Source organism: Diorhabda sublineata, chromosome 6 (assembly GCF_026230105.1).
Source record: "Diorhabda sublineata isolate icDioSubl1.1 chromosome 6, icDioSubl1.1, whole genome shotgun sequence".
Taxonomy (NCBI): domain Eukaryota; kingdom Metazoa; phylum Arthropoda; class Insecta; order Coleoptera; family Chrysomelidae; genus Diorhabda; species Diorhabda sublineata.
The window spans coordinates 15418517-15436925 of NC_079479.1; the positions used below are offsets into that span (position 1 = coordinate 15418517).

Genomic DNA, 18409 nt, shown 5'->3' on the forward strand with positions numbered 1-18409 from the left:
GGTAGATGGAATATTGAAACACAGGATGATTATTATAATTTTTATTTTGTTTTTGACATTTTATAACTATATCCATAAACAAAAAATTTTCCTTCACACTTTAGCAGGCTTAGGACTGTCAACAGTGAGATGTTGGAGTGTTTAAAAAATGTTTCTGTTTGTACATGGTACATACAATGATATATATAAAAAACTGATTTTATAACCATGGATAATTAATGATTACCGTTGTCTTTCTTGCAGCTTTCCCTATATTTAACATATGCCATATTCATCACAAGTATTTATATTGTTGATCTTTGCCCTTCAAAATTTTATTAACAATACCTATGTAATGAAAGATGCATATGTTAAAACTAATATTTACAAACATATTTACATAATCCTTATGATCTGAACAAAATATTGAGGAAGTGTCTGTCAAATCCTCCAAACGAAATATTTGTTTCTTTATGCCTAGCGAATTGATTAACTGGGGCAATCTTTCGAAGATTTTATCAGATAAACTTTTAGAAATATCACAGAATTTTGCTGAAGGCGCACATAAAACATTTTTTTTATGTTCCCTAGAATATATTAATGAATTTGCCTTAATTAATTCGTTCGACAATATTATATTTTTACACAAGTGGCAATTTGAGACTAAATAATTTCTTCGCTACTGAACCTGCTACATAAAGAGTGACAAGATCTAATCCTGTATATTCTGAGCTTCTATTGAATGGTTTATAAATTGGGACATTCACTATTGGAGGAAATAGCAATTCTTTTCCTCTGAATAACTTTTCACTAGGATTCATAAGAGGTTTATTGTCACAGTAAATATAAGTTCTTACCAGGTAAATGTAGAGTTGGCAGTGAAAGTTCTTTTAACGTGCCATTGGGATTTCTACAAATTGGTTCAAAATGAATATCACATATTCTATGTGATGATAATACTGTATCTGCAAGCATTAACTTGGGGTTATTTATTCTTTGCATCCAAATTCTGCAAACGTCTTCATTCTGCCTTCATTCGTAGGAATGGAATGTCTATTAAAAAGTAAAATAAGAATAAAATCATTATAGATATGAGCTTGATTTCAATTTAAATATTTTTATGTTGATAAATAGTAAATATTACTCTCACCTTATCGCTTGCTTATTCGTGCATCCTGGTACACAGCAGGCCTTTACTGGTTTACTCATATTGAGTAAGTAAACACGACAGCACAATTCGCAACAAATAATAACTTTTAAATGCACAAAAATGCAAATAGCTAATAAACAAACAATATCAAACACCTTTGCAAAGATTTTATACACGTTCGCAAGATGGACGTTGTTCATTCAATAATCTTGGTTGTTTCTCGATGCATGATTGCAATTTAGTTTCAGCATCCAGATTGACAAACATTCAAAAATAAAACACCAAAAAGTAAGCTTTTAGGTGTGAGCCAGTAACAGAGATGACGTTGAAAATTGTCCTTAACTTTTCCTATTCCAGTGCACAGGCCCTGATGCTAGACCAAATCTTAACTCTAAACCGTCATCGCAGATGGTAATCTAGCAGCTAACAAAATGTAATCATGAAAATGTGGAGCATAGTTGATTCAGATCTCCGGGCCACTTGACTCTGACTAAAAAATGTTGTGGAAGCTCATTGTCCCCATAGGCCTCTTGCAACAATTTATAGCACTCTGACGGAGTTTTTTTTTAATTTAACAAGAAATTTGAGATTGAAAAGTTGCTTCTGTTTTTCGTCACACATGGTTTTCGGCACGAAACATAAACACGTTCGTTTCAAACCGCCACTGCACAAATACTATTATAGTGATAAAAACGTGTTTTGGGACGTGCATAGACAAGATATCTAGATACCCAACGCACTACTTATGCTTTACCCCACCCGTCTAGGGCACCCCCTAGGCGCACAGTTTCATTATTTAATAGGCACACCTTGTATATGGATAAGGAATTTCCCAACAGGTATCGAATTATTTCAATAAATATGATAGTAATATAATTCATAAAGGACAAATATTTCACTAAACTAAAATCTTAAACCACCCAAAAACAGAAAAAGTAATATTATACACATAGGACAGACACATCAGAACTTAAAAAATAGATTAAAGGTTCATCAATACTATAACAAATTAAACTGTATTAACAAAGCATGGAATAAAAAAACATATATAAAAATTCTCGAAACGAAATCAAATACAAGAAAAAGGGAATTTCTAGAAATGGTTTCACATACATAGGAACGAAAAAACTGTCAATGATAAAAATGACCTGAACAATTTGAGTGAAATTCATGGTTTTCTTGTATATATTCGAATGCAACTACGAATACTTTAATTGAAGGTTGCTACATGGCAGCAGATAGAATTTATGCGTTCAATATGTTGTGATGGAAGCGCATGCTTGAAACTTTATAGCAGAAAACAAGTAGAATGTTCCTAGAGTTAAAAGATACACTAAATTATGTTTTACTTGCCTTACACGCTGATTGAGATTCTGAGATATTGGTTGACTGGGTTTAGTGCCCATACTTCTCAGAATTCGGACCATCGATAAGTTTATCAGTATCGTAACTAAACGTCACAATCTCCTCATAAACAACTGCGTAACTATTCTTTAACTGATTCAGAAATATTTTTGGTAACTTTCTTCTAAGCATTTCCATTTACATTTTTTTTAGCATACAGTGTGAGTAATTAGTCTTATATCTATAGTAACAACTACTGAGTTTAAAGATAATATTAATTAGAGCCAGTGATGGATTGTTAGATCCCCCCTCGGGCGCCTCCCCATGTGGCGGATCGGGGAATGCCTCCCAGGTATGGGTGGTACTGGGCAAATAAAATACCCAGGGCGGACCAAAACTAGTACTGAGCAACGGCAGCTGGTTGTTCAAAACTGACCATATCCAGACAGAGTAGAAAACAGAGAGCGTGGTGACAATCACCTCACCGATCGCTGTACAGCGGTGCAGAAATTAATGGGAAACTACTGCACTATCATTTCCCTAGTAAAATAAGTGGTATGTTTACGTTTGGTACCAGTAGCTATTATGTTTAATAACTAAGAACGTTCATCACAGACGAAGAATACGTACAAAGATATGTAGTCTTAGTCAACACTCGAACACTGCAATAAAAACTTGCGCAAGATAAACCAGCTCTAAAAAAATGGCCTAGCGGAAGAAAGGAGGAACGCATTATCGATGACTCACCTCATCGTCTATCGTCAGAAATACTTGTTTAGATACCACGTTTTGTTAATTCTTTCCATTGTCCCGCTTCTCCAATTCATTCCTCTGCATGTTTTTGGAATGCGAGCACATATAGTGACGTAACATTCGATTTGACCTTGTACATGATTTTGCCAACAGATTTGGAGAGCTGATCAAACCTTTGTGTCTATAATCGTTGGGTTGTATCAACTCGGTAAAATGATACTAGATCTAACAGAAGCACCATTTAAGGAAAGAACAAGACACAATCTCCTGAACTGTAATTATATGAATGTTCTTATTGAACATTTTGAAAATAATTTCATTCATCAGAAAACACAAATGTTCCATTTATGTTTATTATTTCGATAAATTTGCACATATGATATGTCGCCAATTTTGAGTATTTGACCATTCACTACAAAAAATTGAAAATTTAGAAATTTTATTCAGTTGCTAAGTAACAAATATTTTCTTTCAAATATGTATCTAAAAAACTATATAGGTTAATATATATTCCATTACATTACAAGTACACTTAAGAAACAGTACATATCAAACATCGTTAGTCTGACTCTTCTGCATGTGACAACTCATACCATTCTTTAAAGGGTTCATTTAGGCCTTGGAAATTATTCAAATTTATTATCACCTAAAAAACAAAAGTAATTTAAGAATTAAGATAAGAATTAAGAAGGATTTATTCCTGGTAATATAATATGGCTGAAAAGTCTCATTTTGACAGGCATCGCAAACATAGAATTAATGTATTGTTCTATTGACAACTATCATTTAAAAACTTCTATTGATAACTATCATTTACAAAGTAACATTATTGTTTCCTAAACAAAAGGAAAAGTACTCTAAGACTTGGTTTAGTAATAGGAAAATCTAGATATTCTGAGCACGCTGTTTACTATACAACAGACTGTGTAGTGGTGTAGTAATAGTAGGCAGCATATTTATAGTCCGGACAAATTAGTCAAATGAGGATAAGAAACTCGGAATGGAATGAGAGATAGTCGGCTATAAACTTGTAAAAACCTTTGTTTTAACAACCTAAAACTTGTCTCAAAACCTATTTATCTTAGGATGTTCGTGACAACAAAAATTCAAAGGTCTAAAAATCTATTTTTTAAACATTTCCTATGGGTTTCATGCTATTTATGTTTTATAAATATTGTACAGAATGTATATACAATTATTGAAAAAAATTGTTATTATTAACGTTATAGATAGGTAATAAAAAAATGCGCATTATTAGGAATTATGTATGTATCAATAATTTTAAACTTTAGGTTTGTTCCAGCCGTTCTTAGAACGGTTATTGGAAGTGTTTATAGATATTTTATGCGCAATATCCGGCTATGCACGGTTCTTGTAACAGTATTTGCTATCAAACAAGTATCGAAAAGACCGTCCCGGAAACGGTTGGAACACAAAACAGAATCGTTTATATAACGGTAACCGCCCGGTTGGAACACGTAATCTCTATTGCGCAGTATCATCACCGTACCAAGGACGGTTTTTTAATGGGTTGGAACGAACCTTTCATTCGTTGTAATTGTATTGTATTGTAATTTCTGGAACCGTTGGCGATATTCATAATGAATATACTGTTTACTACACCAACACTCACAATTATACCGTCTCTGAAGACGATAACTTGGTTATCGAAACGCGCGTCCGACAGTGTAATATATATATATATAAGTTTGTAAATAGACTCTATTCAAATTCTGTGATATTACTAAATTTCTCAGGTATGAACTGATTTATTAATTTGTACTGATCTGCTTTCATATTAAAAATGTTAAAATAAAGGGAGCCTGTGAAAGAACTTATTTCAATTTTTAAAAGTAGTAGTAATGGTAGATTAGATAAAAAATGGCATGTCATTTTGACACCATTATCAATCTAAAAAAATGTGAATTTGCCAAGATTCGGAACCACCTGAGCTAGTAAATTTCCAAATAACTTTGGCTAATTTAACATAAAAATGATTTACATCGGTATAGTCAACAAACTAAAAATGAAATTAAGCTACATTAACTTTTATAATAGTGTTTATAGTTTTATAGGAAAACCATTGGTGATACAATTTTTATAAGACGTCCAATAATTACAAAAAAACCTCAAGTTTAATAATGTTGCATCCAAAACGTTTTGGTTATTTTATTTATAAAACCTTTTGTGTTAGTTACTTCAGATATTTTAAAAAGGTTTTATAGCGTTCTTAAAAACTTTCTTATGAAACTTTAACTCTTGGGGTATTATAACTTACTTCAGTATAACCTTTATAAATCTTAAGGTGCTTGTTAAATATTCTACAGCTACTATAAAACCTTATAGGCCCAGTAACAACTTTCAATGTAGAAGGAAGCCGCTTTGTTTTTCAGGTTATGATTTTAACAATTTTTTTCCTAAACATGTCACAAGCTAAGAAAAATTGGCAAAAAATTGAATATAGTAGCAGTTTTTATAGGTGTGCCAAAACCCGAATTGTTGATAAATCATCAAAAATTGCAGAAAATTTAGACTTTCATCAAGACAATATTACATTGGCAAATACTTCTAAAATAACTACCACTGATGAATATACGAATAAAGGACATTTAGAAAAATGTATTGACATAAGGGAAAATCGGCTAGTTATTTGATAACCTAAGTTTTAATGAGGTAATAAATAAGCATAAAAATTACGAATTTCCAATTGAGAGGAAAAACATGTTACTTGCGGATTAGGCAATGATCTGGTTCCTCAAATATAAGCCAAAATTAATTGAAGACCCTATTTTTAATTGTGAATACACCCTTCCAAAAGATTGTGGAGATAGCTGACGGACAGTTCTACTGACATCAAGGCCTTAAGTATTGCATTAAAACCTACTGTAATTTGGAACAACCGTCAAAGACGGTGTCGTTTTCCCAGCTTCTTTACTTAGAACCATTTTAAAAGGCATTTTGGGTTAGTATTCTAGGCTTTGCTTTATCTATATTCATAAAAATGAAACTGAGACTTAATAGAAAAAATAATATGGGTTACTTCTTTCAAAAACAACAACTGAAAAGTGGGGTTATTATTGAATGAATTATTGATATTTGACATTTGCGTACTAATAGTTTTCAGTTGGTTTTCCGATTACCGTTAGTTTTATACCGAAGGTTTTTATAAATACCGTTTTGTTAATTTATAAAACTATCACAACACAACATAAACTATCATAGGTTTTATCTCAAGAGTATTATAAGTATAAGACACTTAGTTAAGTTTTATGAACGTTTCCAAGGTGTTTAATATTAATTGAAGGCGCACACAAAACTATGGGTGAGCTGGAAAACATGGAGTCCTTTTAAATGACGGCTATTTTTATGTTTTTTCGAAGTGACATGAGTATCTACATAAAAAATAATATCGCAATTTAAGCAGTATTACTGAAACGAAAAGTTATATTTCTTCAAAAATATTCGGTAAAGGAAAGTTCTACATTTTAATTGCAAAAAGAAGTTCGTGAGACATAATTTTAAATTTCAAGTTTTTACACAAATTAAGTTTCAAAGTGCTTAAAACGAGGGCAGGGTAAAATATAAAATTAATCGATACAATTTTTGTGACAAAAAGAATTAAGCCGTTACAGGAACATTTCAGAGTTTTTGAGTTGTTATAATATTTAATGAGACATTCTCATAATAATATCAAAATAAACTCCATTGCTGCCAACTTAAGAGTAGAAGCAAAATAATAATAACTAAGGTCTAGAAATAAAATATCTTGCAAACAACGATAAAGAAAGGGATAAAGAAGGTGGGCGTTTTCAGTTTGGTGTTTATAAATACTGTAGGTGGCGAAGTTTATAGTGTTAGAAGTTTTTTTTCCTAAGTATGATGGTTCTGTTGAAAGAAAAACAGATTCCATCCTAATTCAATAAGATTATTTTGCAGCAGCTGAAGTAGTGCGGTGTGGACCATAATTTGTAGATGGCGTCACGCATTTTAGTTATATAACATGGTGGCGGTTTGTTGCTCTTTTAATTTTTATGTCATTTTTGCCAGTTTCTCTAATTGAAAGTTAAATAATACCTCGTCTTTTTGTTATAATAACCTCAGCTCCTCTTATTAACTATAATCCTGTGGTCAACAGAAAAAGAAGAATTTGACTTATGGTTTTGAGGTTAATAGATCCTAGAATGTAATAATGTGTGTATTAGAAAACTTGTAGAAATAAATCCATGGTAATCTTGGTCATTGCTTATAAAAATGTTTTAGTAATATATAAATTGTAAATAGAAATCCATTGCTCAATTTAATCAACCCATAACATATAATGGCTTTTATAAGGAACATTAAGGTTTTATATTTATGGTTTATAACAGTAATAAGTACCTCTTGGTTACAAATAAATGGGAACAAAAAGTTTTATGAGACAACATTTGGTCACTGTTACCTTTATAGAATTCTCCATTTAAGTGATATAGAGGTTTTATAAGAGCAACAATTGATAGGTTCCGACGTTTTATAAAATAGGTTATCGAAACGTAAACGTTACCATTATAAAACAAAAAATGTTAGTTGGGCATTAACTCTGCTTTAATTGCAGAAGGTATCATTATATTTAATCCCCTTTTCAATTAAACATTGTTACATTTTAGCTTTGAGGTGGAAATCGAATATGTTCACCCGGCGACTACCATAGGAAGCGTTATAATTTTGTCCTCATGATAGACAACAGTATTTTACTTTATATATAGCAACTCAAAAAGGAGAGATGATTTCTGAAGAAAAGTGAAATACTGTTTGCATATTTTATTTTCAACATCAATCTTAATAAATGAAAAATTTTTATTGTATAAAAAAATTAATAATATACTTATTTTAAATTTTAAAATCAAAATTGTTATCTTCCAGTTCTGCTGGTAATTCAGGCAATTATCTCCGCGGCATGTGGAACTGCAGAATAAGCCTACTCTTATACAACTGCAAGTAGCGCCGCACACTTTTTTGCAGTTGCAGAAGATCATCTGCAGCAGTTTTTGAGGTGCATGTGGGTCCACAGTTTGTATGGGCCTCAAATAATTTTCAATTTTAACTCATCCCCATCGCATAGCTTTTTGTATTGAAGTAAATGGACAACATTTGGAGCATTTGCTGTAATCGCCTTTACTATATGTACTATATAAAATTCGTAATTTTTCTACTTAACAAATGTAGATCTACTTCTAACATGACACAAACATATAAAGACTTGTCTTCAGTTGTTGTAGGTTTTCTGCGCCATGATTTGGATAAATATTTTACTGCACCAGTTGCGTTATACTTTTTTTTACTAACTTACTGACTTTGTTACGAAATTTGTATTAGCACATGAATTATTAAAGAATATTCAAATTAAACGAGTTCATTCCATCGTAGCCATCTAAATGTACAATATTCATTGTAACTTTGATGGAGATACTGTAAATGTAGCTATAATCATGGCATTTATAATCTGTTTCTTATTGTCTGACAGCACGCGAAAAGGTCTAAGGAATCTAAGGAATTTATTTACTATTTAATTTTATATCCGATCTGGTATATTAAAGTGATTTAAATGTAAATTCGGTTAGTTAAAACAACTAGCTGACCTTCATACATTTGTAGAGTACATGCAGTTAAAACAATAAATTATTTTTTAAATAATCTTGTAACGCAACTATTCTGACTGAATATTTCATTAATTATCTTGAGAATTTGGCGCGGATCAATTCTTGGGAGACATATTAACAAACCATTTATCAATTCATTCTCCAGATAATTACTTTCTGATTTTCGAAATGTTGATAATAACATTTCCAAGAAACATTACAATAGGTTCCTACTAGGGATTGTCCTAATGACTACTTAGAAATTTTGCAGGTATATACGGTGAAACTTGGTCTCGCCCAAATTTGTATAATTTGTTGTGAAAAATGTCTTACCCCAGTAAAGTGTAAGAGCGTGCTTAGCTTACAAACGAAGACTGTAGTGTTGAATGTGCATGATGCTGTTGTACATCAAATGCCGGCTGCTACTGTTAGAAATATAGTTTCGACATGTTTCAATATGACAGGAGTTAGTGAATCTACTATTTACAGGCTTCTAAGAGAGGAAAAATGGGAATATATCTCCACCTAAAAAGTGAACTGGAAGAAAACCACTTGACCTTAATGAACATATGCAAAATACAATAGGGCGAAAAGTACATGAATTATATTTTAAAAAAGAGATTCCAACCCTTGACATCATTCTAAGAATGGTAAAGGAGGACGAGAATTTGCCTAACATAGGGCGAAAAACTTTGTGGAAAATATTACACAAATTAAATTTTACTTGGGAGAAGCAAAGTCGCAAATCAGTGCTAATCGACAACAAAGAAATACTATGTTGGAGACGCCAGTATTTACGAGATATCCGAAAATACAGACATGAGGGAAGACAAATCTATTATCTCTATGAGACATGGCTCAATGAAGGACATTCAGTAAAAGGTCGCCGACTAATAATAACGCATATTGGATGCAATCAAGGATTCGTTGAAGGTGGTTTACTGGAGTTTCAGTCAACATCAACCAAAGACTATCATGAAGAAATGACTGCAAATGTTTTTGAAGAGTAGTTTACACAAATGGTCGAATTAATTCCAAATAATGCTGTAATCGTTACGGACAATGCCACTTATCATTCGCGATTAACAGAAAATCTTCCAACTAATTCTTGGAGAAAAGCTGATATTAGCAACTGGTTAATCGTAAAAGATATACCATTTGAAGGTGATATGTTGTAAAAAGAAGTTTTAAAGGTTGCTTCAGATCACAAGCTACAATTTAAAAAGTTTATTATTTGTGAAATAGCCAAGAATCGTGGGATAACAGTGCTTCGTTTGCTGCCATACCATTGTTAATTAAATACAATAGAGTTAATATGGGCCCAAATGAAAGGTTATGTAGCTAGACATAATAAAACATTTAAAATGAAAGATTTTCGTGAACTCATGAAGTACTCATTGACAACAATAACTGAAGAGAACTGGAGAGATGCCGTGAATCATGTAATTAAAGAGGAAGAGAAAATGTGAGTTTTAGATAACCTCATAGAACAAACTATAGAGCCGATAGTGATCTCTATCGACGAGTCTTCGTATGCATCTTGTATGGCCAGCGAAGAGGATGATACTATAGATTGAATTTTATATTTCCTATAAATGGTATGTTTACTTTACTTAATATACATTAATTCATTGTCAATAAATTTGAATTATGAAAATTAAACTATATTTTCTTTAATTAATTTAATTTAATAAGAATGTAACTTGTTAATAGGCCTAAACGAATGAATTTTATTTCAACTGTAATGTTGACCGAATCTAATTAAATAAGCAAAATGAACTAATATCGTAATCTCCGCCACTGCAGCAATTTTTATCATTTAGCTGGCATTGTTCGGTTTTATTACCATATTGTATTTTGAGCTGAAACAGGGTTGTACAGATAACCAATACAAACACCTACTTGTTTTGCATTAGAATTTTAGGATTTACTTGTAAAATTCTTAAACTCACTCTGTAAGAGATACTTTTCTATTTGAATATTTAATGAGGCTACTGTGCTGTCGGACATTAAGAAATAAACTATAGGTATAAAGAATATTGCATGAAAAATAATAAGTATTTATAGGGTGATCTATTTGAAATAGCAAAGTTCATTATTTTTCCGGAAAAAGAAAAGATCTGAGAACAATGTAGTTGCCACTATAACACTATAATATCGGCCGTATCACAAGACCCTTGCGCACAAAAATTTATAAAAATCGTACAAGCCGTTTCCGAGATAATTGAGGCGTTCAATACATAAAACTCACTATGTATAACATACACTAATAGTTGCGATCCCTTTGCTCGATGGCAGTTTTTTATTCGCGATTAATGTAGCTGACAAATTTCATTTTTAGTTTGTTCCATTTAAGCAAAATCAGTTACTTACTTGTCCCATAACGAAAGAATTGAACATTTTCTTACTCTTTACTGTTAAAACTAGCTTATTGTTTGGAAGATCAGAATTGGATACAAGGTATTCGAATGTTTCTTCATATACAGGATCGCAGTTATCCATTATTACCTAAAATAAATTGGATGATTAAATAATAACTAGTTATTACTATGATATTTTTGATTTCTTATAATTGGGAGCTGAAAAACAGAAGTGAACGAGGTGAAGAAAAAAGCAACACCATTTGAATTTTAAGTGATAACGATCCTGTCCACTAGCTCTTGAAATTCAAGTTTGATTTGGGTTTCAATTTCGGCTTATCAACCAGAACAAAAAACGCGATAAGTTCTTTTGAAATTTTATGCTAATTTTATAGTAACTAAACTAAATACAAGTGATAATACAAGGTGATTCAAATACATTGTAATATATATAAGTGCCAAAAACCAAATATGTTTTCAATTTAGAAATGAGCTAGTAATCGCAGGATTTTTTAAAACCATTCAGCAAATTTAACGCAGTTTTATCCAACAAGTGTACACATGCCACAAATGGTAGCCATTGCAATTTGGTAGCCCAATGTTAACAAAAGGTAGGTATTATGCATCAAATCAGGAACAGTTTCACATGATGCTAAGCTAATAACAATTTGATTAATCTCAACAATTAAAACAGCCAGATTAACAAGAAACTGGAGAGAACGTCCAAATAACGATAATGACTACTTTATAGCACTCAAGACTTACTACTACAAAAGGTTTTCTACCTTTCTTGCAGGAACCACATGAAAATAACTATAATTTCCTGTCAACTGGAACTCCAGCCTCCTGGCCAACAGATCCAGCAAAGTCTCCTGATCTATTGATTTCTTCATTATATCTGGCTAATTGAGTTCATATATGGAATTGAATCCGACTATGATCTCTTTTCAGATCATATTTCTGTTATTGAAACAATAAGTAGAGTAGCAATAAATATTGAAAAAATAACCAAGCTCCACTCATCAAGAACCAATTAACTGGATTTTATACTGAAGTATAACTGATAATGAACTGAAACTGTACATCATCCTAAAAACTATGAATGAACTTGAAGAAGGCATAGAAAATCTAATTCTAAGATACAAGAAGCTGTTAAATGAGCCACACCTATTCCAATTGAAAAAAAAATTCTCAATAAACCTTAATAGAAGACAAAGTAAAGCTAGAAGGATATGGTAAAAAAGTCACAATATAGATTTATAAGACTGTGTTGAAACCCATCTAGACATCTGGCAGACAACTCTGGAGTTATAACAGTAAATGAAGTTTTGCTATTCTCAGGAGGTTCCAAATACTTCAAATATTCAAAATTCTTTGAGCAATGGTAAATACACCTTGGTATGTATAATGATCTTTGCATATCGTAAATCACAGAAGAAATCCGGAAGCGTGGCAACAAATATCATGGTTGACTAGAGGGACAATGATTACACATTAGCAAACCTCAACTCAAGGGATAAAAATTTAGATTAAATTCAAGTACTAAAAAAATTTGTTTCAACTTACCTTCGTTTTATTTTTAAGTTTTTGTGATCCTACACCAATGAGTTTGAGTTTCACATAGGGATCTGGTATATGACTTGGATCTTTTAGTGGCAGATTTCTAAAATATAATGTAGTATATTTGTGTATATGTTACCATTAAAATATATAATGCAGTTATTTCATAGAATACCTAGTTATTCCATGAAATAATGATCGTTTCAGTTGAAGTGTGTAATTTATCTAATTTATGCATATAATATATATCCATATATCCATATATCCATATAAATAGTATTTATGGAAATGTACCATAAAATCGTTTGTTACAACAAGGATTACTAAAATAACACTTGGAATTACAAAGAACATTATTTTTAAAACAAAAACATTTTTTGTTGACACACTGGTTGTCTTGCATTCAAATCGTCAACATATTTTCTATGTCCTGATTCGCTCTGTCAATACTGTCTTGGCTTTGGCTATGTCTTGGTTTGCAATGCACGATCTTAAGCTCTAGCCAAGTTACTTTTCAGTCATCAATAAGTTTGTTACAAAATTTTGTTCCATTGTCCGACTGCAATATACATGGGGATCCAAACAACAGGAATATATTAAGCAACTGTCCTGCATCTTCTTCTACTCTCTTTGTAGAAGAGGTCTTAAAACTAAATAAATTTATAGTTTCCATAAGGTTGTGATTGAAAATCTAAGAGGCCAGCCTGACATCTTGAATTCATATGTGACAAAATCATGGGCTTAACAACAATACCTTTTCTGCCCGCTTTGAGGTTTAGTTGACAAGATTCACAAAAATTCAGGAAAATCTTAATATATTTTTGCATAATATTTTTGCAATGACGACTAAGCTCTTTTATATTCGGTCTCTACCACCGTGCCCAATAGATAAATAAGTTTCGTACAAAATGTTAAACAAAGAATCACTTGAGAAATGAAACATTACATCTGGTGTTGCATTTCTTACTGGGACTATTATTTTTTCTACTCCAACTTCAACGACATGGTAATGTTGAAGTAACCAATAATCACGTGGTACCTTCTCATCTGATGTTTTAAATTTCTTTACATAAGCTATCAAACTTAATAATTTTTCACGGGTGAGCGGGAATCTGTTCTCATTGACATCAAGCTTATTTAGTAAAGATTGAAACTTTTCTTTCATTGCTGTTTTTTTTGTTATCATTTAAAGAATTCATTGTTCAAGGCAATTTAAGGTCTTAAAAATAATCGCACTTCATAATAAGCAAACTAAATTAACGTAATAACAAATGAATAAATTATAAAACTTGAAAAAATAAATGTATCTCAATACCTGATATAGTATGATATAAGAATTGCTTTCTTTTGTTTAAGGTCTAAAGTCTAAAGGCAATTTATTATATTGACAAGCAGTGCAAAGAATGGATAGGGTACAAATATGACTCAGTTCACGTCTGGTACTCTATTTAAACCAAGCTCCCTTACAGGCAGGTACATTTTACTCGTCTATTCACGTTTTATAATTTAAATTTGAGTTGTAGCAAGTTAGCTAGGTATAATAATGGTTTTTTTCTAAGTTCCAAGAGGACTACAATTAAGTATATCTGTCTAAATAACGGCGTATAATGCCGTCCGATTTATGATTCGATTGCCTTTTAACGAATACTTTCTCACATAAGATATACATATTTTCAGAAGACTATGGTAAATAGATCAAACAAAATTGTCGGCAAGGGTTTTTTATAATCTACAATTGATGTTAGAAGAACTATAAACGAAACGTAAATGTACTTTATTCAAAAAAGCGAGATATATGATATATATTATTTTACACTTCAACGGGCCAGAGATCGTTATTCTATGAAATAACTAGTTAAAGTGTCAAATTAATAACATATTACATACAACAGACACCATCAGTTATTTCATGGAATAACAAGACATTCTATAAAATAACGGATCTCATACTTTAACAGTAACATATATACAACAATTATTAAGAAATACTCACGATATTCTGTGAATAGTAATAACTAGTTTTTGTCTGGGTGCACTATAAAATAGACTTATTTCCATTTGACCCAGTTCAGGCTTGCTTAAAAAGAAAAATGCCATAAATTTCAATTCCTTCTAACGGCAACATTAAGCGTTCAACATATCCAGATTTTAAAATAAGCGACTATTGAAGGGCAGTTAAAATTGCATTTTTTCTAATTTTTATATAAGATATTTTCCATTCTGACCTTAACAAAAAAAATTGTGAGCGTCAAGTAATCTAAAATATTGTAGTGTGCGCTTCGTCACTCTATTTTAAGACAAAAAGTTCTTATAAACATTTGTGAAGTCTCTGTAAACAGTAAAAGTGAACAAATACCTAACCTCAAATTTTATCTAATATTTGTTATGAAAATAACAAAACTAAATTTAACGAAAGTTAGCTGATCTGTTAAGCCAAAAGTAACTAGATTGAAACTTGCACGCAATAAAAATGACACAAAACCAATAATGTCAAGATCATGCATGAAATAATCAGATGAACACCCGCACGTGCGCACGTTTTTGATTAAGAAATATTGCGTCTTGCATTGCATTGCACGTTGTATTGTATCATGTCAAGCGGCCTTTAAGAAAAAATTGTACATTTTAGAGCATATGTTCAAAATATGCAACTCCAGCCAAAATGCAAGCATCCGCTCGATGTCTAATGAATTGCCGAATACGTTCCAAGATACCAGGATTGTTACGAATAAAATTACAGCTTTGTATAATAAGATTTTGAATATCTTCTATTTTAGATATCCCCATACACAAAAATTCAGAGGATTGTGTCCAAGTGACCTAAGGGGCAACGGTTGTTGAAATCCTTGTCCCATCAAATTGACTGGAAAAACGTTATTTAAAAGCTCGCGTACAATAACTGCAAAATGTGAGGAGCACCGTTATGAACCACATGCCCCTTCACGGCGGGTGTAATTTGGGCGCTAACCATCCTTCTTTACCTGTCTGACCAAGAAGGGTAGATAATCCGACATGTATTTTCGACGCTAAGAAGTGCAGGTAGGTCGAGTCATAAAATAACCCAATATAGGGAAAGTTGATAGATTTTTAAGTAGGTACTTAACATATTTTGGAAATACCCAGTAGATAGAGGGTTGACTAGTTTTCTTACCTAAGATCAGATTCAGCTGTTGTATCGTATAGGTACTTTACATTATTGAAATGACTCAAATAGTGAAAAGTTCGCGTGGTAAAACTCTTCTAATCTTAGAAAATTTTGCATTTTTTAACGATAAAGTTTTGAAAAGTGGAGAATTGTATTGGAGATGCGTGAAAAAGAATGTAAAATGTTCTGCCAACGTATTTACTGTTGGTCCTGAATTTACAATTTCGAGAAAAAATTTAAATCACAACCATGAAGCAGACGAGAAGAAATTAAATAGGACAATACTTTCAAATTCTTGTAAACGCAAGGCAGAGGATGATATATCCGAAAAACCATCGAAGATTATTCGCAGGGAATTGAGATCCAATTTGCCACAGACCATGACAACGACCGATGTAGAATATGTACGAAGAAATATTTATATTTATAGGCGCAAGTTGTTACCAGGACCACTACCTAAAAATATAACGGAAGTGCATAGTGCAGTGGAAAAATTAAATCCTAAAATAGGAAAAGGTGGATGCTTTTTGTACATTAACAGTCCTGAACATAATATTGTATTTTCTTGTGACAGGACAGTAACATTCGTGTAATGTGTGATATGAACATTTTTTACATGGACCGTACATTTTCTTATTCCGCAAAATATTTTTTACAAATGTTTACTAACTTCGAAATCTACTGATACATATATCAATTTATTTTCTTTATTAGGATCTAAGATGTTTAATCAATTTAATGTGATTTTCAAACCAAGCGAGGTGTATGTGGATTTCGAAAAAGCCATACATAACGCTCTATATTTTACATGGCCAAATATAAAAATAAATGGTTGTAGATTTCATTTACACAAAGCTTGGTTTAGAAAAATACAAGCTCTCGGAAATTGGAAGGTGGATAAAGCATACATTTGGATTAACATATCTAAATCCCGATGAAGTGGAAGATTGTTTTGTGTTTGACTTAATGTGTTATAAACCAGTAAATGCAACTTTGGTCAAATACGCCGATTACTTATTAGATGTTTATATAGATAAAGATTCACAATTCCCTTCTACTATGTGGTCAGATGGATCCATCAATATTTCACACAACTAATGCATGTGAGTCATTTCACTCTAGATTTAATTCTTCACTTTATTCGTTGCACCCTGCTATATACGTTTTTATAGAAAAATTGAAAGAATTTCAGATTGATACTTATATCAAAATACAGAGCAAGAATACATGTTCCAGCAAGAATTAAAGATGCAAAAATTACAAATAAATTTACAAATAAATTAAATTTTTTAGTAGATATTGTTCATAGATTTCGATCAAATCAAATTACAAGATTAGATTTTGTTAAATGTGTTTCTTATTATTCATAAAATAAAAATTAAATTAAAATAAATAATTGTTTATGTCAGAAGAGTAGTGTGTATGTAAATCTCATATTTTATATGTAATATGTACTTAAGTACTAAATAAAAATTTAAAGAAATATAAAATTTACTTTATTCTGTAGAGTGTTACAAAAATGTTGTGAGGAAACTTTATTAAGGGCAGATTTTTCATTTAAGAAAAGTGTAAAGTAGCCCCCACTAACGGTAAATTTTTTCAGACCTTAAGTGATAATAGGTCATTTCTCTTATAGGAAAATCTAAAAATACAAAAATATATCTTATTATAAATGTCGGTGATTTAATAAATAAAAATACACATAGGATTAAAATGACCCTTCGGTCTTGGCGCCTAGTTTACATGTTGTAAAAAGTACATTAATCCTTTAGCGACCAAATTACATCCGCCCCCCTTCTAATAATAAAAGGTACATCTTTCAAAAGAACTGGAAGTTCATTTTCTAGAAAATAAAGATATGTCTCACTGGTAAACGGTCCTATTAAATAATCTTCGATGATGCCAAGCCAAACATTGAACAAAATGGGGCGTTGGAGCCACAACTATTGCCTGTTGATTTACATCCGTGGTCATTATGAAAATTTATAATGCCATGTTTTGAAAAGTTGGCTTTTCATAAACAGAATATTGTCAGCAAATATTGAACACGCTGAACGCGATATGGATACATTAAATTAACTTTCAGAATATATCAAACAGTTCTGTTGGTAACATTTTCTTCAGTAGTAATTTTTCTGGTACTCGTTTCTGGATGGTCAATAATCTGAAGAATATGGTTTTACAATTGTGGAGTTCTCACATATCTATGTCGTCAAATAATATTCTTTGATTTAATAAAAGTTCCAGTCTTTTGTAAACCAATATGTATCTTAGTAAACGTATCAGAACATGGTAAACGATTATTTGGATAACGCAGGGCATACATACATCTAGCCTCTAAGGCATTACCTTTACCATTGCCATTAGTATCTCATTAACGACAAGACTTATCACACATGTTTATGAACAGTTCACGAGATCAAAAGAGATTTTTTCTAAAACTTCCAAAATGCTTGACTTTTGCCTAATTATCAGAATGCGCAACTCCTTTTGGATGAATTTT

General features: G+C 31.5%; 1 protein-coding gene across 5 annotated transcripts in view; it reads right to left on the reverse strand.

Annotated features, from left to right (window-relative positions):
* Positions 1-1916: 1916 nt before the first annotated feature.
* Positions 1917-18409, reverse strand: part of LOC130444920 (extended synaptotagmin-2-like) — a 115369-nt gene continuing 98876 nt past the window's right edge. For 3 of the 5 annotated variants that reach the window (XM_056780288.1, XM_056780287.1, XM_056780290.1), the window contains exons 18-21: positions 14755-14838; positions 12768-12864; positions 11215-11349; positions 1917-3872 (exon numbers count right to left, since the gene is read on the reverse strand). In XM_056780288.1, coding sequence (XP_056636266.1) covers positions 3786-3872; positions 11215-11349; positions 12768-12864; positions 14755-14838 — 403 coding nt within the window. In that variant the 3' untranslated portion in view covers positions 1917-3785. The remainder of the gene's footprint in view (positions 3873-11214; positions 11350-12767; positions 12865-14754; positions 14839-18409) is intronic. The other 2 variants (XM_056780289.1, XM_056780291.1) reach the window with 1 other exon arrangement.